At 34.6% G+C, this 27400-nt stretch overlaps 1 protein-coding gene across 1 annotated transcript in view; it reads right to left on the bottom strand.

Moving 5' to 3' along the window:
- The window catches only part of Ac76E (adenylate cyclase type 2 Ac76E), a gene marked incomplete in the record, with an annotated part of 460518 nt that overhangs the window by 286025 nt on the left and 147093 nt on the right, over positions 1–27400 (bottom strand). The window contains 2 exon segments of the mRNA XM_081745497.1: positions 20313–20371; positions 22847–23002. Of these exon segments, the coding sequence (XP_081601623.1) occupies positions 20313–20371; positions 22847–23002 (215 nt within the window).

Raw genomic sequence — 27400 nt, 5'->3', positions numbered from 1 at the left:
CCGGTTTTTGTGTCTTAAATGGTATGGTAGCTGGACTTAAGACTACAAAATTATTTTTCAAAACACCTCGTATTCTCGGTCTTTTGTAGTACCGTCCCTAGATTCTAAGTGGGAGTCCATTATAGAGGGATCGATGTAGATCATTACTGCATAACTTGGATTTCGATTTTCCCAAGGTCACTTCCGGTTTTTGTGTCTTAAATGGTATGGTAGCTGGACTTAAGACTACAAAATTATTTTTTAAAACACCTCGTATTTTCGGTCTTTTGTAGTACCGTCCCTAGATTCTAGGTGGGTATAAATTATAGAGGGATCGATATAGATCATTACTGCATAACTTCGATCTGGATTTCTATAAGGTCACTTCCGGTTTTTGTGTCTTGAATGGTATTGTAGCTGGACTTAAGACTACAAAATTATTTTTTAAAACACCTCGTATTCTCGGTCTTTTGTAGTACCGTCCCTAGATTCTAAGTGGGTGTCAATTATAGAGGGATTGATGTAGATCATTACTGCATAACTTGGATTTCGATTTTTACAAGGTCACTTCCGGTTTTTGTGTCTTAAATGGTATGGTAGCTGAACTTAAAAGTATAAAATTATTTTTTAAAACACCTCGTATTCTCCGTCTTTTGTAGTACCGTCCCTAGATTCTAGGTGGGTATAAATTATAGAGGGATCGATATAGATCATTACTGCATAACTTCGATCTGGATTTCTATAAGGTCACTTCCGGTTTTTGTGTCTTGAATGGTATGGTAGCTGGACTTAAGACTACAAAATTATTTTTTAAAACACCTCGTTTTCTCGGTCTTTTGTAGTACCGTCCCTAGATTCTAAGTGGGAGTCCATTATAGAGGGATCGATGTAGATCATTACTGCATAACTTGGATTTCGATTTTCCCAAGGTCACTTCCGGTTTTTGTGTCTTAAATGGTATGGTAGCTGGACTTAAGACTACAAAATTATTTTTTAAAACACCTCGTATTTTCGGTCTTTTGTAGTACCGTCCCTAGATTCTAGGTGGGTATAAATTATAGAGGGATCGATATAGATCATTACTGCATAACTTCGATCTGGATTTCTATAAGGTCACTTCCGGTTTTTGTGTCTTGAATGGTATTGTAGCTGGACTTAAGACTACAAAATTATTTTTTAAAACACCTCGTATTCTCGGTCTTTTGTAGTACCGTCCCTAGATTCTAAGTGGGTGTCAATTATAGAGGGATCGATGTAGATCATTACTGCATAACTTGGATTTCGATTTTTACAAGGTCACTTCCGGTTTTTGTGTCTTAAATGGTATGGTAGCTGAACTTAAAAGTATAAAATTATTTTTTAAAACACCTCGTATTTTCGGTCTTTTGTAGTACCGTCCCTAGATTCTAGGTGGGTATAAATTATAGAGGGATCGATATAGATCATTACTTCATAACTTCGATCTGGATTTCTATAAGGTCACTTCCGGTTTTTGTGTCTTAAATGGTATGGTAGCTGGACTTAAGACTACAAAATTATTTTTTAAAACATCTCGTATTCTCGGTCTTTTGTAGTACCGTCCCTAGATTCTAAGTGGGTGTCAATTATAAAGGGATCGATGTAGATCATTACTGCATAACTTGGGTTTCGATTTCTATAAGGTCACTTCCGGTTTTTGTGTCTTGAATGGTATGGTAGCTGGACTTAAGACTACAAAATTATTTTTTAAAACACCTCGTATTCTCGGTCTTTTGTAGTACCGTCCCTAGATTCTAAGTGGGTGTCAATTATAGAGGGATCGATGTAGATCATTACTGCATAACTTGATTTCGATTTTTACAAGGTCACTTCCGGTTTTTGTGTCTTAAATGGTATGGTAGCTGAACTTAAAAGTATAAAATTATTTTTTAAAACACCTCGTATTTTCGGTCTTTTGTAGTACCGTCCCTAGATTCTAGGTAGGTATAAATTATAGAGGGGTCGATATAGATCATTACTGCATAACTTCGATCTGGATTTCTATAAGGTCAGTTCCGGTTTTTGTGTTTTGAATGGTATGGTAGCTGGACTTAAGACTACAAAATTATTTTTTAAAACACCTCGTTTTCTCGGTCTTTTGTAGTACCGTCCCTAGATTCTAAGTGGGTGTCAATTATAGAGGGATCGATGTAGATCATTACTGCATAACTTGGATTTCGATTTTTACAAGGTCACTTCCGGTTTTTGTGTCTTAAATGGTATGGTAGCTGAACTTAAAAGTATAAAATTATTTTTTAAAACACCTCGTATTTTCGGTCTTTTGTAGTACCGTCCCTAGATTCTAGGTAGGTATAAATTATAGAGGGGTCGATATAGATCATTACTGCATAACTTCGATCTGGATTTCTATAAGGTCATTTCCGGTTTTTGTGTCTTAAATGGTATGGTAGCTGAACTTAAAAGTATAAAATTATTTTTTAAAACACCTCGTATTTTCGGTCTTTTGTAGTACCGTCCCTAGATTCTAGGTAGGTATAAATTATAGAGGGGTCGATATAGATCATTACTGCATAACTTCGATCTGGATTTCTATAAGGTCAGTTCCGGTTTTTGTGTTTTGAATGGTATGGTAGCTGGACTTAAGACTACAAAATTATTTTTTAAAACACCTCGTTTTCTCGGTCTTTTGTAGTACCGTCCCTAGATTCTAAGTGGGTGTCAATTATAGAGGGATCGATGTAGATCATTACTGCATAACTTGGATTTCGATTTTTACAAGGTCACTTCCGGTTTTTGTGTCTTAAATGGTATGGTAGCTGAACTTAAAAGTATAAAATTATTTTTTAAAACACCTCGTATTTTCGGTCTTTTGTAGTACCGTCCCTAGATTCTAGGTAGGTATAAATTATAGAGGGGTCGATATAGATCATTACTGCATAACTTCGATCTGGATTTCTATAAGGTCAGTTCCGGTTTTTGTGTCTTGAATGGTATGGTAGCTGGACTTAAGACTACAAAATTATTTTTTAAAACACCTCGTTTTCTCGGTCTTTTGTAGTACCGTCCCTAGATTCTAAGTGGGAGTCCATTATAGAGGGATCGATGTAGATCATTACTGCATAACTTGGATTTCGATTTTCCCAAGGTCACTTCCGGTTTTTGTGTCTTAAATGGTATGGTAGCTGGACTTAAGACTACAAAATTATTTTTTAAAACACCTCGTATTTTCGGTCTTTTGTAGTACCGTCCCTAGATTCTAGGTGGGTATAAATTATAGAGGGATCGATATAGATCATTACTGCATAACTTCGATCTGGATTTCTATAAGGTCACTTCCGGTTTTTGTGTCTTGAATGGTATTGTAGCTGGACTTAAGACTACAAAATTATTTTTTAAAACACCTCGTATTCTCGGTCTTTTGTAGTACCGTCCCTAGATTCTAAGTGGGTGTCAATTATAGAGGGATCGATGTAGATCATTACTGCATAACTTGGATTTCGATTTTTACAAGGTCACTTCCGGTTTTTGTGTCTTAAATGGTATGGTAGCTGAACTTAAAAGTATAAAATTATTTTTTAAAACACCTCGTATTTTCGGTCTTTTGTAGTACCGTCCCTAGATTCTAGGTGGGTATAAATTATAGAGGGATCGATATAGATCATTACTTCATAACTTCGATCTGGATTTCTATAAGGTCACTTCCGGTTTTTGTGTCTTAAATGGTATGGTAGCTGGACTTAAGACTACAAAATTATTTTTTAAAACATCTCGTATTCTCGGTCTTTTGTAGTACCGTCCCTAGATTCTAAGTGGGTGTCAATTATAAAGGGATCGATGTAGATCATTACTGCATAACTTGGGTTTCGATTTCTATAAGGTCACTTCCGGTTTTTGTGTCTTGAATGGTATGGTAGCTGGACTTAAGACTACAAAATTATTTTTTAAAACACCTCGTATTCTCGGTCTTTTGTAGTACCGTCCCTAGATTCTAAGTGGGTGTCAATTATAGAGGGATCGATGTAGATCATTACTGCATAACTTGATTTCGATTTTTACAAGGTCACTTCCGGTTTTTGTGTCTTAAATGGTATGGTAGCTGAACTTAAAAGTATAAAATTATTTTTTAAAACACCTCGTATTTTCGGTCTTTTGTAGTACCGTCCCTAGATTCTAGGTAGGTATAAATTATAGAGGGGTCGATATAGATCATTACTGCATAACTTCGATCTGGATTTCTATAAGGTCAGTTCCGGTTTTTGTGTTTTGAATGGTATGGTAGCTGGACTTAAGACTACAAAATTATTTTTTAAAACACCTCGTTTTCTCGGTCTTTTGTAGTACCGTCCCTAGATTCTAAGTGGGTGTCAATTATAGAGGGATCGATGTAGATCATTACTGCATAACTTGGATTTCGATTTTTACAAGGTCACTTCCGGTTTTTGTGTCTTAAATGGTATGGTAGCTGAACTTAAAAGTATAAAATTATTTTTTAAAACACCTCGTATTTTCGGTCTTTTGTAGTACCGTCCCTAGATTCTAGGTAGGTATAAATTATAGAGGGGTCGATATAGATCATTACTGCATAACTTCGATCTGGATTTCTATAAGGTCATTTCCGGTTTTTGTGTCTTAAATGGTATGGTAGCTGAACTTAAAAGTATAAAATTATTTTTTAAAACACCTCGTATTTTCGGTCTTTTGTAGTACCGTCCCTAGATTCTAGGTAGGTATAAATTATAGAGGGGTCGATATAGATCATTACTGCATAACTTCGATCTGGATTTCTATAAGGTCAGTTCCGGTTTTTGTGTTTTGAATGGTATGGTAGCTGGACTTAAGACTACAAAATTATTTTTTAAAACACCTCGTTTTCTCGGTCTTTTGTAGTACCGTCCCTAGATTCTAAGTGGGTGTCAATTATAGAGGGATCGATGTAGATCATTACTGCATAACTTGGATTTCGATTTTTACAAGGTCACTTCCGGTTTTTGTGTCTTAAATGGTATGGTAGCTGAACTTAAAAGTATAAAATTATTTTTTAAAACACCTCGTATTTTCGGTCTTTTGTAGTACCGTCCCTAGATTCTAGGTAGGTATAAATTATAGAGGGGTCGATATAGATCATTACTGCATAACTTCGATCTGGATTTCTATAAGGTCAGTTCCGGTTTTTGTGTCTTGAATGGTATGGTAGCTGGACTTAAGACTACAAAATTATTTTTTAAAACACCTCGTTTTCTCGGTCTTTTGTAGTACCGTCCCTAGATTCTAAGTGGGAGTCCATTATAGAGGGATCGATGTAGATCATTACTGCATAACTTGGATTTCGATTTTCCCAAGGTCACTTCCGGTTTTTGTGTCTTAAATGGTATGGTAGCTGGACTTAAGACTACAAAATTATTTTTTAAAACACCTCGTATTTTCGGTCTTTTGTAGTACCGTCCCTAGATTCTAGGTGGGTATAAATTATAGAGGGATCGATATAGATCATTACTGCATAACTTCGATCTGGATTTCTATAAGGTCACTTCCGGTTTTTGTGTCTTGAATGGTATTGTAGCTGGACTTAAGACTACAAAATTATTTTTTAAAACACCTCGTATTCTCGGTCTTTTGTAGTACCGTCCCTAGATTCTAAGTGGGTGTCAATTATAGAGGGATCGATGTAGATCATTACTGCATAACTTGATTTCGATTTTTACAAGGTCATTTCCGGTTTTTGTGTCTTAAATGGTATGGTAGCTGAACTTAAAAGTATAAAATTATTTTTTAAAACACCTCGTATTTTCGGTCTTTTGTAGTACCGTCCCTAGATTCTAGGTAGGTATAAATTATAGAGGGGTCGATATAGATCATTACTGCATAACTTCGATCTGGATTTCTATAAGGTCAGTTCCGGTTTTTGTGTTTTGAATGGTATGGTAGCTGGACTTAAGACTACAAAATTATTTTTTAAAACACCTCGTTTTCTCGGTCTTTTGTAGTACCGTCCCTAGATTCTAAGTGGGTGTCAATTATAGAGGGATCGATGTAGATCATTACTGCATAACTTGGATTTCGATTTTTACAAGGTCACTTCCGGTTTTTGTGTCTTAAATGGTATGGTAGCTGAACTTAAAAGTATAAAATTATTTTTTAAAACACCTCGTATTTTCGGTCTTTTGTAGTACCGTCCCTAGATTCTAGGTAGGTATAAATTATAGAGGGGTCGATATAGATCATTACTGCATAACTTCGATCTGGATTTCTATAAGGTCACTTCCGGTTTTTGTGTCTTGAATGGTATGGTAGCTGGACTTAAGACTACAAAATTATTTTTTAAAACACCTCGTTTTCTCGGTCTTTTGTAGTACCGTCCCTAGATTCTAAGTGGGAGTCCATTATAGAGGGATCGATGTAGATCATTACTGCATAACTTGGATTTCGATTTTCCCAAGGTCACTTCCGGTTTTTGTGTCTTAAATGGTATGGTAGCTGGACTTAAGACTACAAAATTATTTTTTAAAACACCTCGTATTTTCGGTCTTTTGTAGTACCGTCCCTAGATTCTAGGTGGGTATAAATTATAGAGGGATCGATATAGATCATTACTGCATAACTTCGATCTGGATTTCTATAAGGTCACTTCCGGTTTTTGTGTCTTGAATGGTATTGTAGCTGGACTTAAGACTACAAAATTATTTTTTAAAACACCTCGTATTCTCGGTCTTTTGTAGTACCGTCCCTAGATTCTAAGTGGGTGTCAATTATAGAGGGATCGATGTAGATCATTACTGCATAACTTGGATTTCGATTTTTACAAGGTCACTTCCGGTTTTTGTGTCTTAAATGGTATGGTAGCTGAACTTAAAAGTATAAAATTATTTTTTAAAACACCTCGTATTTTCGGTCTTTTGTAGTACCGTCCCTAGATTCTAGGTAGGTATAAATTATAGAGGGATCGATATGCATCATTACTGCATAACTTCGATCTGGATTTCTATAGGGTCACTTCCGGTTTTTGTGTCTTAAATGGTATGGTAGCTGGACTTAAGACTACAAAATTATTTTTTAAAACACCTCGTATTCTCGGTCTTTTGTAGTACCGTCCCTAGATTCTAACTGGGTGTCAATTATAGAGGGATCGATGTAGATCATTACTGCATAACTTGGATTTCGATTTTTACAAGATCACTTCCGGTTTTTGTGTCTTAAATGGTATGGTAGCTGAACTTAAAAGTATAAAATTATTTTTTGAAACACCTCGTATTTTCGGTCTTTTGTAGTACCGTCCCTAGATTTTAAGCGGTTTTCAATTATATAAGAATCTAGGTAGATTCTTACTGTATTATTTAGATTTTGATTTGTATAAGGTCACTTCCGTTTCTTGGGTTTTAAATGGAGAAATCAGCTGAACCTTGGACCATATAATTACTTTGAAGAACACCTCGTATTTTTGGTCCTTCATGATGGCTTCCTCACATTCTAAGTGGGTTAATATTATAGTGTTATTTATGTAAATGAATAGTGGATAATTATTGCTACAATTCATAAGCTGTCATTTCTGGTTTCGCTCTTGTTTTCAAAATTACTTTTTCATTGTGCTGTTTAATCTTCACCTTATATTTTGTCCATTGCTGTACATATCGCCGCTTAGTTGATACATTTATAATATTGAAGTATCACATTTTTGTTTTTAATTGGTTTGTGCATATCGAATAATTAGTAGAACACTGTATGGTATTAAATTTCGTATGTTGCTGGCAACCCTGTTAACATTTTGTATTTAACGTAGCAGATGTCTGCTAGGGTAACCGGGGTGACTTTTGTGGGGTTTGGACTATTGTAGGACCACTGACGTTTTGCTGTTTCGATTAATACCTAGCCCTAATAGTTCTACGGAGCTGTGCAAAAGTGAACACAGCAAATTTAATTGTGTTACTGTATTACCCATATTAACATAATGAGTGCTTGGAGTTAGAATAAAAAAAAAAAAAAAAAAAAACTTCCAAAATTCATGGCTTCCAAATAGAGAATTTAGCAAACGAATTAAAGAAGTGAGAAATAACAGTGAAAAAACATAGTGTAAATGTTGTAAATTGTATTTTAGAGCCTACAAAACTGACTTAAGCAAACATATCTCCTTAGAAATCATAAAGGTCGCCCATTTCACAGCATCATCGTCTGCCCAGTTCATTACACATTGAAGTTCTGTAGCTCCTGACTCGGTATGAAGTTTGCTATAATAAACTACCGCCAACAGTCTGAAACTGTGGTCGACATCTGGCCGTTGCCAACCCATTCATCTGACATATTTCGAGTTCCAGCTAGTATAGCTGCAAAATAATTAATTTTTATGTTTGGGCTACAAATTGCTCAAATCCGCTACTTTGGAAGCATAACTTCGCTAGTTTTTAATATTTAGATCTGGCAACACTGATTGAAGAGTTACATATAAGTTGAAAATGCACGGACAAGTAGGGAAAATAGCTCAATCAAGGAAGAGTATACATTAGGGAATATGGCATCTACAGTTCTGCTGAATTTGCTTTTAAAAAATCTTTTCCTTTTTCCAAGAGTAATTTGCGTACCATGAAATACTTGCATACAACAGATTTCAGAGAAGACCATCCAAGTTTTCCATACATAAAACTGATTTTTATCTTTAACATTTGGGACAATTTTTCTTGCTGTGCATAAATGGTGACAAGCAACTATTGCAGTATATTTAAGACATCTATCTGCTTAGATAATTCTAAATTATTACGAACGTCCTTTTTAGAGTTTGATTTTGTTTACTTTACACATACAAATAAACATTTTATAAAACTGAGCAATTCTAGTAAGATCTAATAGCAAGTGCCATCTTGTGTGCTTATTGCTTTCGCTCGCTCTCTATACTGCCTGTCGAATCACCAAAAATAACATAGAGATCGCCGTACGAATATTTTTCCAAATTCCGCCGCATGGGTGCAGCACTAAGCGAGGTTTGTTAGTATACATCCCATAGAGGAAAATACATTGTAGGGTTCAGTGTTTTCGCAAATTAAAATGTATTTCTGTTATATGGTATTTTCTAAGATACGAAGAGGTATTTTAGAATACGTTGGGGTATCGTTTCACGGAATACCATCGAGTATTCAAGTGCAGAAAAATGGTTAGTAAATAAAATATCAAGACATGATGATACGAAGGGAAATAACTGAATTCCTCCAGACAGAATCTATTGTTTGTTGTCAACATTCTGTAAAAGAAGGTTTTTTTTTTTTTTTTTAGTGTAAAATTCGGAAGCTGAAACAAGACTCTGTGCCCAAGGTGTTCTTAATAGACGACTAAAAGAACCACCTAGAAAGGCGAACTTCCATAATCTAAACTGTGTTACGTTCGCTGAGGCTATACTATACCGGATTTCAAAAAATCGGTACATTCATTGAGTAATAATTTATGAGCCATTATGTTTGCCAGTTGTGTAGAATGCATTTTGTAGAACTGTTATAGTGATGAAAAGTACAAATTGCTGTTATCAGAAAAAAAAATAGTGAAAAAAATTGAGAAACCACTATTCACATATGAAGAAAGCATAAACGAAGCGTTTTGATTTTCTTGCAAATTCAAATTCATTTCCAGAAAGACAGTCGAAATTCTAAAAATGAGTATTGGAGAATTTCTACCGTTTCGTATTATTATTATTATTATTATTATTATTATTATTATTATTATTATTATTATTATTATTATTATTATTATTATTGATAATAGCATTGAAATTTGGAGTGAGTGGAGCGCGTCGTTCGCCAGAAAATAGCTGCAGGGTCGGTGTCAGATTTCATGTTTTTCCACCCATAGGCAAAAAAAAAAAAAAAAAAATTGCGCCTCTCATGCCGATGTACAAAATTTTAACACAATATAAATTTATATATATATATTTCAAAATAACATCCCACGATTATACCCGTTAGGCTAAGGAAGACGGATGATTAAGGCAAGTGAATGTTGATGGAAGAATTGGTGGAATGAAGGAAACGCAAGTACCCTGAGAAAACCCACGGACACCCTGTTGTTCATCACAAACTTACTTGGCCGAGGACTGAATCAGGGACCCCACGCATCAGAGGTAAGCGCTGTACAACTGGGCCACCCTGCCCCTATATATATTATTTTTGTTCAAATTTTAACGAATTTTCGTTTCCAATTTGCTGTAAAGAAAGTCAAACATACAAATTTACGTCTTGTAAAATAAATTAACAGAGAATGATCAGATTGTGTAAGAATAAAAGAAATTGTTTCGAATTTTCGGCCGTAAAATGTTAATATTCAAATACTAAAAGGTCACAGTATGATTGTGAAACAGTATAATATGGAAATTGTTGTCATTGTCCAAAATCAGATGCGTAGGATCTATAAGCGTTTGCCCTTAAAATAAACTGCCTTCCTCCCTGTTTTGTACCGAGTGAAGGTTTCTATTAACATAATCATGTTGAACGTTATGGAGGGTGTTTACTGTCTTTAATCATTTTTCATCTTTTGCATTTTTTCGTTTCACTTATTAAATTTTGGTCCAACGAGCGATCATAAGATCGTTGTGCCCTTAGGTCCGAGTCTAGTTGTTCTAGTGCTAAAACCAGGCTTGCGGAGGATATTTACATATCAGGTACAAATTTTTGGGGGTTGGCCTAGAAAAAGATGTATGAGAATGCATCTTGAGGAGATTTCATTTTATAGTGTGTAAATTCTTGTGTTTTTGATATGATGAGTCGTTCCTCTTTTTGTCAATAATAATAATAATAATAATAATAATAATAATAATAATAATAATAATAATAATAATAATAATAATAATAATAATAATAATAATAATCTCAGTCAACACAAGCAATGTGATCTGCTTATTTTGGGCGTTATCAACTGAGTAGATCGTAATTTAATTGGTTGGAGTGTGTTTCGTCTATTTTGGATTTATTTTTTTGAGAAAATAAGGATGATACTTTATGTATTTTCATTTAAATATTATTTATTTTTATATGTGAAATATGTATGCAAATCACAAATTACATATCATTAGTGACTGATACAGCTAACGACGACTACATGTCTATTGCGCTCCTTTTTAGTGTTAACCTTTGTATTACTTCGTGATAATAGATATGTAGATTTTTTTCTTTTGTTAATTAAAAGTAAAATTCTTATTTAAAAAATATATACAACTTTGCCGTAGGTAAGCAAATTATTGAAAAAGTGTACTATTTCCTACAAAAATTGGAGGAAAATATGCTGAATTACTGTATACGAGCTACATTGAAGTAGATGAAAACAAGCCTTGGCTGGCCCTGCCACCTAGCGGTCATTTTTTGTTTTTGTCGTACGCTATGAATCGTTGTTTCGACAGGCAGTATAGAGAGCTAGCGAGAGGAGTGACTCCAGCGGGCGGTGGCTCATTGTAAAACGAATCAAATATTTTCTTTTATTTGTTACCTTCTTCGATATCAGAAGACACAATCAAATGAATCAGTGTCTTGTGTTGTAGCTGAAACACAACTCTATCTTATATTACAATATTTATAATATATTATGTTTCATTGCGAAATAGTTAAATGAATGAGCTAAAACATGTACTGACTTCCGGGTGGTGATCCACCTTAAGAAAAGGATGGTGGTTATACGAACAGACCTGAGCCATGGTGTGACAAGAAACAATTGGTCATTGGTAACATTAGGAACTATTGCAATAATCATAATATCCTAGTTTTCAAATCAAAATGCGTAATTACCTATTTATTAAATGTTCTTTCAACGAATGATGTGATAAAACTACAATATTACTTGGCTTTTATACACATGCATTAGGGTGGACCGAAATAATTCATTTTTTTTAAGTCGTAATACCGCGGAAAAGTTGCGAATTGGGCGGACTGAAACGGAGTAAAACAAGAAGTAAAATCTTATATTTTATATTTTGCGATCGCGCATGTCCTCTTGTATTCAATAAAAAAAATTAACTAGTTAGCATTTTTTCCTTAAGCTGTGATGTACTTTTATAAATTACTTTCCAAAATTTCAATAACTTTGAAGGCAATGCGTGACCGCAAGATGTTGATAAATTTAAATAATATTTAAACATTATTTTCTGTGGGTGGTTCTAAACTCTAATAGATAAGAATTTGAGCTATTACATTCATGAAAGGCTAATTTAAAAATGTTAAAAAAAAACTACATAAAATTGTGTCTGCGTCCGTCAAAGTACTTTCCTGATGCATCTATACAAGAGACTTTAATGTTGCACTATCTGATACACCTGTTGTTTAATACGCCGGAGTTTTCTTGTGTTGTCTCGGTCGGTATCAAATTGTCCCCCTGTTTAAATTGTACTCCAGTGTAGGAAACAAGAAAAGTCACGGAGAGATAAACTTAAGTCAGACAAGTAGGAACAATGGTAGATAACTGGGATATTGTATTTGGACAAGATGCCTGACACCACTCCTCTATTCTAACACGAAGCATTGTCATGAAGCAAATGCCGTTGTCCAGGTGCATATTTGTCAGATCGTTTACAACTAACGGAATCACGTAACTGTTGTATAACACAACTTTGTAGACTTGCTCATTGATAGTTTAATAACTGCCTTTGGTCAAAATGCCGAAAAATTTTCACTTTGGGATTCCTAGACTACTTCACACTGTACTAAATGCCACAGTTTCAGCGCCCTAGAACAAAAGATGACGGAAGAAACATTTGATTCCTCTGCAAAAATTAACAATGGAACGGGTAAAATGTAGTAAAATTTTTACTACATATTTATAGATTACCTCATTTTGTGCTAAATGATAGAATTTCATTGTCTTAGAACAAACGATAATTTAAGAAGCATCGAATTCCTCCACAACAATTGAAAGCCTACAACAATGGAAAAGTCAAAATGTCGAAAAATTTCTCCTTGGAAATCCTAGATCACATTATGCTGTATGAAATGTCACAATTTTAGAGTTCTAGATTTTAAACTATAACGTGTTAAGGTGTGGGATATCTAACATATCCTTCATCAGGCACTATAGAACATAAATAAAGATATAGACTATTGTGTGTATCTTCATTTATGTTCTATAGTGTCTGATGAAGAATATGTTAGATATCCGAAACCGTAACACGTTATACTTTAAAATACAGTGTGTGTTGAAGCTTTGGTCGGTATTTCTTTTGTTACAATATCTTATCCAAAGTTATGGATAGTTTTGTTATAGTTCTAGAACAAACGATAACGGGAGAGGCATTGCATTCCTCTGCAACAATTAGTTGAACTGAACAATGAATAAGTCAAAACTTCGAAAATCTGCACGGAACAATTGATAGACTGAGAGCGGAGAACACAATTCAATGTTCATAAAAGATATTTAGACATTTTTGTACTAATTTACATTGAAAAGATAGGGCGAAAGCAACGTCATCACAATATCTGTTACATTATACATTCACTCACCCAAACTGTGCCAATTATCTGAATCTAGAGAGACTATTGAAGAGCAGTAGCAAAATCATTTAAGTCGCAATTACTCACTTATTGGAGATATAATATCCTATTAATTATTTCAGAAACATTAGTAATAATTTCATAACACAATTCAATATTATATTGTGCAGACTAATCTAACAATCTTGAATTCTCTTTTTTTTTTCATTTAATCCTAACTCGACCTGTAGCTCCACGAATACTTAGTGTCAGCGTCGATGTGTGCGGCATAAGTAACGCCCCTTCTAGCTTTAATTGCTTTCTATTACATATTATTATTACTATATTTTTGTTTTGTGTGTTTGCTTAGTTTTACAATGTTTTGTTTGTTTGTTTAGTTTTACAACATTTTACAATAAATCTTTTTTTTCTTTTTCTTTTTATTGCAGGAATTTGAGATAAATATGACCTTACGATTAACAAAGAACCAACAATAAGAGAGGTTCAACTTAACTACGAAAACAAGAAACATGGTGCTGAAACCGCTCATTTGTTAGCTGCAGAATTAAACATTCGACCGGTGCAGAGTCGAAACATCACAGGTTTAATAAGGAAATTTGTAAGAACAGGTAGTATAAATGATGCCTGAAGATCCGGTAGGCCAGTTTCAGCAACAAATGTGGAGAAGTGTGCGGAAGTAAGAGAATCATTATTGAGTACTCCTCAAAAGTCCAGTAGACATCTTTCTGAAGAGTTAGGTATTAATGATAGAAGTGTTTGTAGGGTCTTAAAGAAACTAAAAATGAGACCTTACCTCTCTCGTGTGCTACATGATGGAGATGAAGATAGGCGATTAGAGTTTTATACAATTTTCACGAACAAAGTTAATGAAGACGAGAGATTTCTTGATAAGATATGGTGGTCAGATTAAGCAACCTTCAAGTTGAATGGGCATACCAATCGCCATAATTCTGTATACTGAAGCAATGCTAACCCACATGTCATTTTGGGGAAATATGTAAACTTACCAGGAGTTACAGCTTGGACTGTCATTTTCTTCAATGTGAATACTAGGGCCGATATTCTTTTATGGCACTACTAATCAAGATAATTATTTAAATATGCTACAAATTCTGGCCCCAAGTTCAAAATCAGAATGACATTAACTTTCAACAGGATGGTCCAACGCCTCACTATGCGTTAAACGTTCGGAAATGGTTAAATATTCATTTTCAGGGCAGGTGAATAGGACAATGTGGGTGGCCATCAAGGTCAGCAGTCTAATACCAGCTGGCTTTTTCTTGTGGGGTGTATTGAAAGATCTTGTTTACAGCCTGAAACCAAAAACAATTCCTGAGTTAAAATAGGCAATTTCCGACAAATTTTCTTAAATTAACATGGAAATGTGTCAAAAGGTTTGTAGAACGATTGCTACTAGGTTTCACCATTGTATTGAACTAGAAGATGGGCATTTTGAAAATGTTATTTAATCTCAATGAGTGTCGTTGTTTTGTTATTTTCATGGAGCAATACTTAATTTCTCAGAAACTACTGCACTTTGTTTTATACATTTAACTAGTGTAATAAATTTGAGTAATTAAAAAAGGGCATTATTTATGCTTCACTCTGTATGTAACCTAACTAGATGGTAACCCGTAAAATTTTTACTACATATTTATAGATTATGTGCTAAATGATAGAATTTCTGAACTGGTTGCATAGTATTCAGTTACTTTCATCTATATTTAACTCCTTTACGTGGTACACGTGACACTTCTACTTTCTTGTATTGTTTGAGAAAACATTTATTTTGCACCATTCAGTTTTAGATAACGGAAAGTGCAGAACAGACGAACAAACAAAAACTCTTTGTGTGTTTTTTTTTTTTTTACTTCTTTTTGTAATTAATTGTCTTACATAATGTTCTTTTCAAAGAAATACACGTAACTGGAAGTTTCGTGCCTCGTTTGGGGAAGGAGTCTTCCCGGAAACTTTCCAACTCAATGACAACCTTAACAAAGTGTTTTATCAGAAAACAAAGTGGCCAAACCAGCTGCTCCCCTGGAAATGGAAGTTTTGTCATAGTTTTCGCATTCAGTGGTGCAGAGGAGCACGGTGGTTGGCTCAGAGATACAACGCCTCTTGTTGGTTCGATTCCCGGCCAAGTAAGTTTGTGGAGGACAACATTGTGCCCAGGGCCAGCTGTACCATATGTGCAACACGTACATTTGCATAGGGCGCCCAGTTTCGAAAGGTGACAAAATCTGTCATAACTATATTATTTAAAATAAATATTTCTTGTTCAAAACAAACTTCATGATAATGGTTGTTAAATTTACTAAGTTGACCTCCTACTTGAATACTACATTTATAGACCATGTTTAGGTCGCATTAATTTAAGGTCACATGGATAGTAGTAAAGCAAATGGTCAAACAAATAACAGCGTGAATTACTTGATTGTTGTCAAATAGAAGAACTCGATTCTCCAACAGTAGCGAACATTTGTTCCATTTAGTTAGTTATCACAGTTTTGATAAGACAACTAGACTTGTATTTGTTACAAACAAGTCTCTTAACTCTGAAGGTGTAAACAAGTTTCTTTTTCAAATTTTTTTAACAGATGTAGAATGAAAATCAAAAAATGAAGATTAAAAGCAAGTTGCACTGCAATTACAAACTGATGTATTGAGATAGAAGCTCGATATTGAATCCAATTTTGGTCATTTTGGCCATATTTTATCTTAAGATCTCTATCTGAAGCTCCTTTTAGAGCTTGAAAGATTCATGTCCAGATGTTGTAAATAACTCTTACAATGTAAGAAACAAAGGAATCAAGTTCACTTTTAGTCATTTTGGCCATATTTTATCTTTAAGATCTCTATCTGAAGCTCCTTTCAGGGCTTAAAAGATTCATGTCCAAATGTTGTAAATAACTCTTATAATGTAAGAAACAAAGGAATCAAGTCCATTTTTGGTCATTTTGGCCATATTTTATCTTTAAGATCTGTATCTGAAGCTCCTTTCAGAGCTTAAAAGATTCATGTCCAGATGTTGTAAATAACTCTTATAATGTAAGAAACAAAGGAATCAAGTCCATTTTTGGTCATTTTGGTCATATTTCATCTTTAAGATCTCTATCTGAAGCTCTTTTTAGAGCTTGAAAGATTCATGTCCAGATGTTGAAAATAACTCTTATAATGTAAGAAACAAAGGAATCCAGTCAACTTTTGGTCATTTTGGTCATGTTTCATCTTTAAGATCTGTATCTGAAACTTCTTTCAGAGCTTAAAAGATTCATGTAAAGATATTGTAAATAACTCTTATAATGTAAGGAGCAAAGGAATCCAGTCCACTTTTGGCCATTTTGGACATATTTCATCTTTAAGATCTCTATCTGAAGCTCTTTATAGAGGTTGAAAGATTCATGTCCAGATGTTGAAAATAACTCTTAAAATGTAAGAAACAAAGGAATCCATTCAACTTTTGGTCATTTTGGTCATATTTCATCTTTAAGATCTGTATCTGAAACTTCTTACAGAGCTTAAAAGATTCATGTAAAGATATTGTAAACAACTCTTATAATGTAAGGAACAAAGGAATCCAGTCCACTTTTGGTCATTTTGGACATATTTCATCTTTAAGATCTCTATCTGAAGCTCTTTTTAGAGCTTGAAAGATTCATGTCCAGATGTTGAAAATAACTCTTATAATGTAAGAAACAAAGGAATCCAGTCAACTTTTGGTCATTTTGGTCATGTTTCATCTTTAAGATCTGTATCTGAAACTTCTTTCAGAGCTTAAAAGATTCATGTAAAGATATTGTAAATAACTCTTATAATGTAAGGAACAAAGGAATCAAGTCCACTTTTGGTCATTTTGGACATATTTCATCTTTAAGATCTCTATCTGAAGCTCTTTTTAGAGCTTGAAAGATTCATGTCCAGATGTTGAAAATAACTCTTATAATGTAAGAAACAAAGGAATCAAGTCAACTTTTGGTCATTTTGGTCATGTTTCATCTTTAAGATCTGTATCTGAAACTTCTTACAGAGCTTAAAAGATTCATGTAAGGATATTGTAAGTAACTCTAATAACGTAAGGAACAAAGGAATCAAGTCCACTTTTGGTCATTTTGGACATATTTCATCTTTAAGATCTCTATCTGAAGCTCTTTTTAGAGCTTGAAAGATTCATGTCCAGATGTTGAAAATAACTCTTATAATGTAAGAAACAAAGGAATCCAGTCAACTTTTGGTCATTTTGGTCATATTTCATTTGTAAGACGTCTATCTGAGTCTACTTTCAGAGCTTAAAGGATTCAGGTCCAGATATTGTATATAAGTCTTATAATATAAAAAGTAATGTTACTTTTTCAATATTTTTAAGCGTACCACACGTATGTTTCTTTTTCTCACAACTTTAGTAATTGTATTTTTATTTTCCTGAGCTTTGAACGCCCCATTTCATCCAGATCAATAGGAAAAATTGTGATTCAAAACCGAAATGATTGTTGTGTAAAACTTGGTGATGATCTGTTTAAGAGTTTTCGTGACTAATTACTTGGAGGAATTGATTTGTGTTTAAAGTCATTTTTCACCTTCGAAGCGATATGGGACGGGGCCTTGTCATCCAGAGGCAAAAGATCATATCTGCTTTAAGGAAAAAAAAAAACGCTTTAAAAGAAAAATCATGACAAAGCTTATACCTATGATAACATTGCCAATATTACAGATATGTCTCTCCGCTATTCACAGTTAACACCCCAAGGCGATATAATTTACCTACAGTTGCCATATCGTACGTTTTTCTGGCATGTTTTACGCTATGCGTTTGTATTTTCCCAGTAAAACGATCTCTTTCGTTTTCCTTTAATAAATAATGGAAATTATAGTCTTGGTCATTTTTAAAATGCTTTTATAAGATAGTGCAAAACAACATTAATTAAATAACGATTTTTTAAAACACACTTAACAACGTAACACAGTGAGTATTAGGCGCATTTAAAAATGATTGGTTACTGAAAAAAAAAAAAAAAACTTGTTGATTCTATACAAATACCTACATACCTTGAATATATTTCTTAGACCTGATTTCCTCCTTTGAACTGATTTCTTCAAAACTTCACCCCCATTGAAATGATGCAGAACAAGCTACTTTTTCAAAATAAACAAGCAAAAGTCACTACTGGAAAAGTTGGGACTGTATGAAGCGCGATTTAAAAAAAATCACACCGGAAAATTTGAACGATCTCAACAGCACAGGCAAGTTTAGGTTTCTCAGGGGCGTCATTTAGGGGGAGCAGGAGGGGGCAATTGTTCTCCCAAGAGATTGAGGAATACATATACTTTAATCGATTGTCTATTCATATATTAGTACAAAACGTGAAAGTCTTATGGTCGTTCTGGGGTGTTCTTGCCCCCTCAAATGAAGTCTGAAATGACGTCCCTGAGATTTGTGATTCCTTTTCTAAATGAAAGCACACAGAATACAGCTAATATGGCAGAAAATATGTATTCCCAAACACTGTCTTGACTTCCATCCGAAAGCGGCGAAGATGAACGTTACAGTCTAGAATTCTTCTGATTTATGACATTGCTTGCTCACGCGTTGTCAAGAATCAGAAAACGCGTTTCAATCATTCCTTGTACAGTCCCAGAGTTGCCCCTAGTGATATTCTGTTTCTTTACCTGAAAAAGTGGCTGCCTTCACAATGCTGTAGTTAAATTTCGCACCATCCGGTCGTGGTAATTAGTCTACTTTGCACACACAACTTTATTGATAAAAAGAGTGATTTACTTAAGTTACGAAACATAGCTGAGCGATCGTCAGCAAGCAAAGGGGGTTAGAAGCCCCGCAGGGCTTGTTTGATTCCACCTTTGCTCCAATGATAATACCATGTGATATTACGTCACGCTCGTGAGGTGCAACTTCGCTGTAAATCTAACCTAATCCCCTTTACACTGTTTCAATAAGGTGAGGTTAAGTTTACATTGAAGTTGCATAACCCGATCGTGACGTAATGTCACGTGATGTTAGTTCACTTTACACATACAACTTTATTGTTTTTTTAAAAAATACTTACGCTAAGAGAAATAGTGGAGCGAGCGTGAGCGAACGAAGGAGGTTAGAAGTTTTACAGCGCTTGTTTTATTCCATCTTCCTCACAATTTAAAGAAAAACACCCTTTCCTTCACAGGTAACACCCCGCCATGATAATACCACGTGATATTACGTTACGATCGGGTGGTGCAACTTGAATGTAAATTTAACCTCACCCTTTTCAATGACGGTTATCTCCTATTTAACCGACACTAAACCTTATCTTTAAGAATAGTTTAGTTTTTTTTAGCATCTTAGCCTTCGATTGGCAGCACTGTCTCGAATTCTTGTTATCCATGTTTTTATAGATGTCGTAATAGGTGAAATGTTTACTTTTCCACAATATATTGTAGAAGCAAGGGGCCTAAAGCCCGGAACGGGGGACTCTCTTGTATGCCACTAGATGAAAGACTAACGAACATTCTGTCTTTATCACTTTCTAAATAGTTTTGTAATGTGTGAAACACTATTCTTTCGATTTTATAATTCAATCTTTTATGTGAAACAAACAAACACATATTTGATTTCCACTTTTAAATGTATGAATGTTCTATTAATTAGAAACTACTGTACCAGAAAACAGAAATTCTTATTTAATATATTTTATATATATATATATATATATATATATATATATATATATATATATATATATATATATATATATATATGTGTGTGTGTGTGTGTGTGTGTGTGTGTGTGTGAAAATCGCAACACACTCCTAACATATTATGACCTATTAAATTTTAAAATGTCAGTAGTATTTCTTTTTCTTTTCTTTCTTTCTTTCTTTTTTTTTTTTTTTTTTTTGAAAACAGCACTAAAACACTTACTTGCATTCTAGCCAGCTATTTTTACCAGGCAGTAAATTGGATTCGATCATGGCAATGCTCTGAAATAAGAAAGGAAACACACATAATTATAAAGAACTAAAAATAACTGAATGAACACATCTATGGCTCTAAATATGTAATGGAACTTAAGTTTCTATAGCTCAATTGTTGGCAGCAAAAAGCTAATATATACAGGGTGGGCCACGCCTCCATTTCATTTCGTTTATGCAGATCGTTCAGAGTTGCGTTCTCTGGTAAATCGTTTTATACTTTATTATTGTGCTACATATTAATTATTGTTGGCGTCAGTTAGTTTTTTTTTTTTTTTTTTTTTTTTGGTTTTTACACCGGAAAGCTAAGTTTCACATTACAGGAAATGATAGAAGTGTATTTGTTATTTAGGCCCTATTCTATATATATATACATATATATATAATAGTGGAACGACTAATAGTGTCTTTTTCATAGTTATGTGTTAAGCTAAGTGATTAAGGAAACGCCAGCGGCCTTTGCTGATATTTAAGTAAGCAGAAATTAACCTTTTAATGGCCGATTTATGATACTAAAGTCAGTGGCGGATCTAGCAGGGGCCTAGGCCCCTGAGTTTTTTCAGTAATGAAAATAATTGAGCCTCTTATTTATATATTTTTAAAGCTAATAGTAAACTCGTGATATACCTATCATAGGCTGGGTTCTGACTGCCTCCCAATGTTTACCTTCTAGATTCGCCACTCACTAAAGTTATTTTGAGTTGAGAATCGGATGTATCATACATTTAGACTTATAGCTGACAATATCTGAAGTAGGGCACCAGCACAGCTCCCGGAAAATACGATTAAAATATTTTCAATTAACGTAACATTGGTCTGCTTCAATATATATATTCACTGAACATTTACAAACTGTTCTTACCATCATTACGCCTATTTTATATCCTTATTTCTGTGCCGGTATCATGTAATTGTAATATATACTCGGAGTGTGAGGTACAATTACATATTAAAGACACACATTTCTTAATGTTATTTCTTCGTTAATACTTCATTTACCTGATTGCCACTTACACAAGTAAGTTTCTTAATTATTTACCCATCCTTGGTTAAACGCAAAATTCTCATACTTATAAATTAATCACGCATTGAAATTAGCTACGAGAAGGTGCAATTTCAAGAATCCCGATTTCCTTACAGTCATGCTAGCAGGAATGGAAATGAGCAGGGTGCGCGAGGGAACGGCTTCCCCTTACTAAGCTGAAGTGTTTGCTCAAAAGAAGGAAGAATATCAGTGGTTATTAATTTTAAAAAAAACCGGGAAACTTGAATGAATGCCAGCGACTGAGACTTATAAATAAGATGCATGAGATAGGCTGTGGTATTGTAATACTCGTATAAGAACAATTGCCAGCAAAGTGATTAGCAAATTAACAAATCATATTATGTTTTTATTTATAACATTACGGAAGTTTTTATTGGAAAAATATTCAGCTACCGCGAAGTACAATTGGCTAGAAATTGGCAACTTTGAACGCAGAATCGATCAAAATTATAGCTAATAACTAAATTATATTTCTTTTATTACCTAGAAGCACCTCATGGGGGTCAGCGGGATTCAGACCATCTCAAAATATCCTAACACAATATATATTTGTACACTTTCTCAATAAAACTATATTTGTTTAATAGGGAAATGATTGACGTAGCATGAAAATTTGATCTTACCCTACATTTGTACTCTTTCTCTTATAAAAACAATCTAGTTCTATTATTATTTTTCCTGAAAATATAGGTGGAAGTATTTTAGAATTACTTATCGTCTTTTTGGATGCACAATAATACCTGTTCAATATTCCCCAAAGCTTGGACCCCTTTCAACAAAAATTTCTGTGTGCGCGCCTGTTATTACCAAAACATCTAGAGAAAATGTCTATATTTAGTCATAAAATGGCTATATTAGCAGCACTGACAACGTTGTGTTGGTTTAAATGATTTTGTAAACAATAACACTCAGAGACATCTATTGACGTGACGCGAAAACTGAGACGTTTACTGATTATTATTATTAGGACTTTTTTTTTATCACGTCTTCTATTGGTTAAAGACTTAATAAAGTGACGGTAAAAATAAAATAAATATATATTCAATATTGTAAAGTCTGTATCGTGTAAATTTACTGAAAACTGTCGTGTTTGATGGAAAATAAACTAAAAATAATCTTACGGATGAGTATCTACAACAAATAGAGAAGTACTCGTATTGAGAGCTTGGTAGATGGGAATCCATGCTGAAAGATATAGTTTGTATGCATAGTGTACTCACGTCATCGCGTTGTCATCTTCATTCATACAACATATATACATACGTATATATGTATATATACATATATATATATATATATATATATATATATATATATATATATATATATATATATATATATATATATATATATATATCCCTGCTGTATGAAATGAGAAGATCCAAGTATGTAAATATTTGAAAAAGACTTTTCATCCCTTTTTTGCTGAATACACTCACCGTCAGTCCAATATTTTTCGCTAGAGTGCTTTCTGTGATGTTGGCGAAGGGTTTGTCAGCTCCCCAGCATTCCACGTATTTCGTCATCTTACTGGACGAACGGTTCCTAAAGCCCTCTTGGAGTTTACATGAGTCCACAGATTCTTTCCGCTCCTTCTGCAATAAACAAAAATAAAATCAAATGCATATTTTATTAACTAAAAAGATAATTCATGTATCGGATTCGAATATAACAATGATGACGATTTAACATATTGCATGCTCATGATTTCATTATTCATACAAAATTTATATGTACAGAGGAGGCTGCAATTAACTCCCTCTTGAAAATTGTTCAAACATCTTTCAATCCTTAGTTTTAATGAAACTAAAAGAATTTCGTTCTTTGGAATGGTAGGATTTATTATATTTATTATGTCTCATTGATATTATGGTAGGTATGAGTGGTGGAGCATGGTGCAACATTTAACCTGGCGTGAGCGATTTCAGCTGATACGAAATATAGCAGTTCGTGGTGCAAGGATAGAGAAAAGTGTGAAAGGATTTCATGCCTCAGTAGCCAGGGATGGCGTGGGTCAATACAAACTTGTCGCACGACTCACTGACACCCCCCCCACTCCGTGATCTATGATCCACTGTATTCATGGCCCACCATGATGCATGGACCCATGACCCACCGTGACCCACTCTGACCCACCGTCCACCATAACCCATCGTCATCAACCCATGATCCACGCCCTCCTTTCCACTGACTAAAGAGTTTACATTCGTAATATACAGGGTGTCCGAATGGGACTGACGGCTTTTTAAGTGCATAGTTTTAATATGATCAGAGATACAGAAGAGGAAAGATGCATTTTAAAGGAGAACTCAAAAAGTTTATTTGGTCTTACTTATAAGTCATTCTAACTCAGTATAACTCCACGTGAGCTCCATTTGTAACTCTTACAATATCTAGCCTGAACTCAATCTCTCTCCACGTATTCTAGAACATTTGAGGTGTTACTGAAGCAATGGCATTCCTAATACGGTTCTTCAGTTCATCAAGGTTATGCAAATTTTCATCAGAATACACAAGGTCTTTCACATACCCCCACACGAAGAAGTCCAGGGGGTAACATCAGGAGAGCGTGGAGGCCACCTAATTGGTCCATCACGGCCTATCCAACGGCCAGGAAATTTAGTATCAAGGTACTCCCTCACTTGCAGGCTCCAATGTGACAGGGCATCATCCAATTGGAATATCACTTGAGGTTGCAAATGTTGTAACTGGGGACAGCAAAGTGTTGAAGCATGTCTAAGAACACATTTCTCGCTACGATTTGCTCTACAAAAAAAAGGGGGGGGCTATAACTGCATTATGTCTTAAAGCACACCAAATATTCAATTTGGGACTGTCTCAAGAATGTTCTATATACGCAAGCGGATTCTTAGATCCCCATATCCTAATATTGTGTCCGTTAACACAGCCAGACAAGTGAAAAGTTGCCTCATCAGAGAAAACAACGTTCAATAGGAAATTATGGTCATAAACATTCCTGTCCAGAATTTCAGTAGCAAATACTGCTCTCTGTGGCTTATCGTTGGGCTTAATTTCTTGCAACAATTGCACATTATACGCGCGCAAACGTAATCGTTTGTGTACTGTTGACTTTGGAATTGCCAATTGCCTGCTCGCTGCGCGAATTGACTTCCTCGGCCTACGTGGGAAACACTCTTATTGCTTCCACATTTTCTTCTGACACATGCGGTTTACCACCGCTGTGTTGTTTCACTACACTCCCCGTTGATAAGAGTTTATTCTTCCACGTCTGGATACTGTTGCGTGATGGAGGATCCTTGGGGTAAACACGTCGAAAGTTTCGTTGAACTTGAACAACACTTTTTGTCTCTGGAAACCACCACACTCATTACGCCTTTAAGACTGCCGACGCCATTTCTGTTTATCGGCGATACTAGCGCGATCACCGGTAGTTGTTCAAGTATGAAAATTTGCTAAACAAAACTTTTTGAGCTTTCCTTCAATATAAATGTTTTTTCCCTTCTGTATCTCTGACCATATTAATTAAAACTATACACTTTTAAAAGCCGTCAGTCCCATTCCAGACACTGTATAAAAGAAGGCTGTGAAATTATCACTAATCTGAGTTTGAATGGGCGATATTACGATGAATTTCAATTTAATTATCGTATATAGTTATTTCGTTTTTGAATTACATATACTTTTCAGTAGAAAATAGGATGGAATTTGAATCTTAAGATAAAGTAGGTATTATTACAATTACAAATATCAATATCCAAAAGTACCTGAAGTTCTTTTTTCACTTAGATATACTCATCTCAGATAAGTAAACAGAAACAAATAAAAAAGAAAAATGGAGACCAAATTCACCAGTGTTCAGAAGATGCTGTCTACAATGCACTGAGCAGAGTGGATGGTGGTGAGACATAGTGGATCAGAGTGGGTTACGGTGGATGGTGAGTCGCAGTGGGCCAGGTCCTGTTGACCCAGGAGCCACTGATCCACTCACAAATGACCCATCTGCCCTACTTGACCCACTGACCCACTCCATCTCTGGCAAAGACCATAAGGAATAGTCATTTGAAGCTAATGGATATAGTTTCTGTAGCAGATATTAAGAGACATGATTGCCTATCAAAATCCAGGACGGAGAGAAATGTGTAAGTTGTTCAGGAAATATTCATGCAAAGTCTTTAGAAATCACAAAGATAGGAAAGTGATTTGACCTGACATAATGAAAACCGTTCTGAAAGAAGAGCTAAATATTAGTCCATGAAAACCACATTACTGCGAAGAATTATTGATGAAACACTACGAACATCAGTTAAAGTATGAGAATGTATGGCATGAAGTTCGGCCCGACCTTACCAGCAATATCCTGTAGACAGATGAAGCCGTGTTTCATGTTAGGGGATTTGTTTATCGCACAAAAGAAAAAGCAATTATTGATGAAATGACGGAAGAATGCGAAGTTGTTGAAAATTTACCGCTGGAGTCCGCGCCATCAACGTTAAACATTGTACTACTCTCCGCCCCGATTCTTGAATGACGTGATGTGATTTTGAATTCAGCGTCCCTCTAAGTAGCGAGGCTAAACAGGAGCGGAGGGGCGAGAAGAAGCGTCTTCGAACCACATGAGCTCCCACCAGAAATCGAACCTGGATATCCCACGCCAAACGCGCGTACGCTAACAGCTTCGCCGCTTAGGCATCTCTCCGATACTTGAATGACATTAATGAGACATCATATAATACATTCTACCAGGAACAAAATGTTTTCTGTTACTTTAAATTTGATTAAGGATTTTAAGAGTGATGAACACGTTTTGATAGGGAGTTAATTCTCGTCCAACCTCAATGACTCTCGTTTAATGAAAAAGTAACACAACTTGAAAATGTCCCTTATACGCACGGGATGAGCAAAATGTCCCTAAAGGCTAGAAGAGTTTGCATAAAAACATCTTAAGTAAAACTACACATCTTTCTCCCTACCCAGAAAGCAAATGTGTCAGTATTTTGACCGCCCACGTTAACCTGTAGCAGTGCCAATTTTCAACTCACTTTGAGAAATTGAGTTATATAATAGTTTTACTTCACATTTTTAAAATGAAAAAATAATGAAGTAAAACTATGTGAAAAATATTAAACAATAACAATAAAATAAATACTTGATCTTTTCTATTATAGGGCAACATACATCAGACGTTGTTTTTAAAAGATGTAATGTGATGTGATTTTTAGTTTAGCATCCGTTTTAGCAGCGAGGCTATATGAGACGTGGACCTACAGCTTAGGTTGAGCAGAGGAGAGACATGTTTCTCTACCCTAAAGAAAATAAAGTGGGAATTATTTACGGTAGAGATGTTTTCTATTCAGAAAGACTTCGTCAGCAGCATTCTGGATTTCAATCAGAAAGTAACAGAAAAATTTGCAACACGAAAAAGAAAGAAGAATGGACTTCCATTTTAAGTAACGTATGGTTTATTTAATTACATAATTTTGTTTAACTGCGTGCATGAGTATATGCAATTTTCTTTTTCTTTTTTCTTCTTTTTCCGTAGCACCCTCATTCATATCTTACAGCATATGCTATATATTCTGTTTATCTCTTGTTCAATAATATCGGTATACGAAGTTATATATATATATATATATATATATATATATATATATATATATATATATATATATATATATATATATATATATATATATATATATAACCGTATATTGAAAGTGACTGTTCACTTTGAAAATGAGGAAAATATCCTATATATTAACTCAATACTAGAGAATGTACTTAAATCAATAAATATAAAAATAGAACTTGAAGAGACTTTCTTATTTAAATTTTCTAAATATTATTTGGATAAGACTGAAGAACGCCGGGAGAGGGCTAACACTCGCGCGTACGCACATGCCTTTGATATTGCAACCGCTGCTTCTGCAGACTACGTTTTTGCTACTGATATGATGTATCAATTTTTTCTTGTACAGGCGTTTGAAGTAGGACGAAATATCTCCAGATCTTAT

The sequence above is a fragment of the Thermobia domestica genome, chromosome 18 (genome assembly GCF_964235325.1).
Source record: "Thermobia domestica chromosome 18, izTheDome1.hap1.1, whole genome shotgun sequence".
Taxonomy (NCBI): Eukaryota; Metazoa; Arthropoda; class Insecta; order Zygentoma; family Lepismatidae; genus Thermobia; species Thermobia domestica.
Note: the sequence above shows the minus strand (reverse complement) of the source record. Positions and strands in the feature narration are given on the sequence as shown.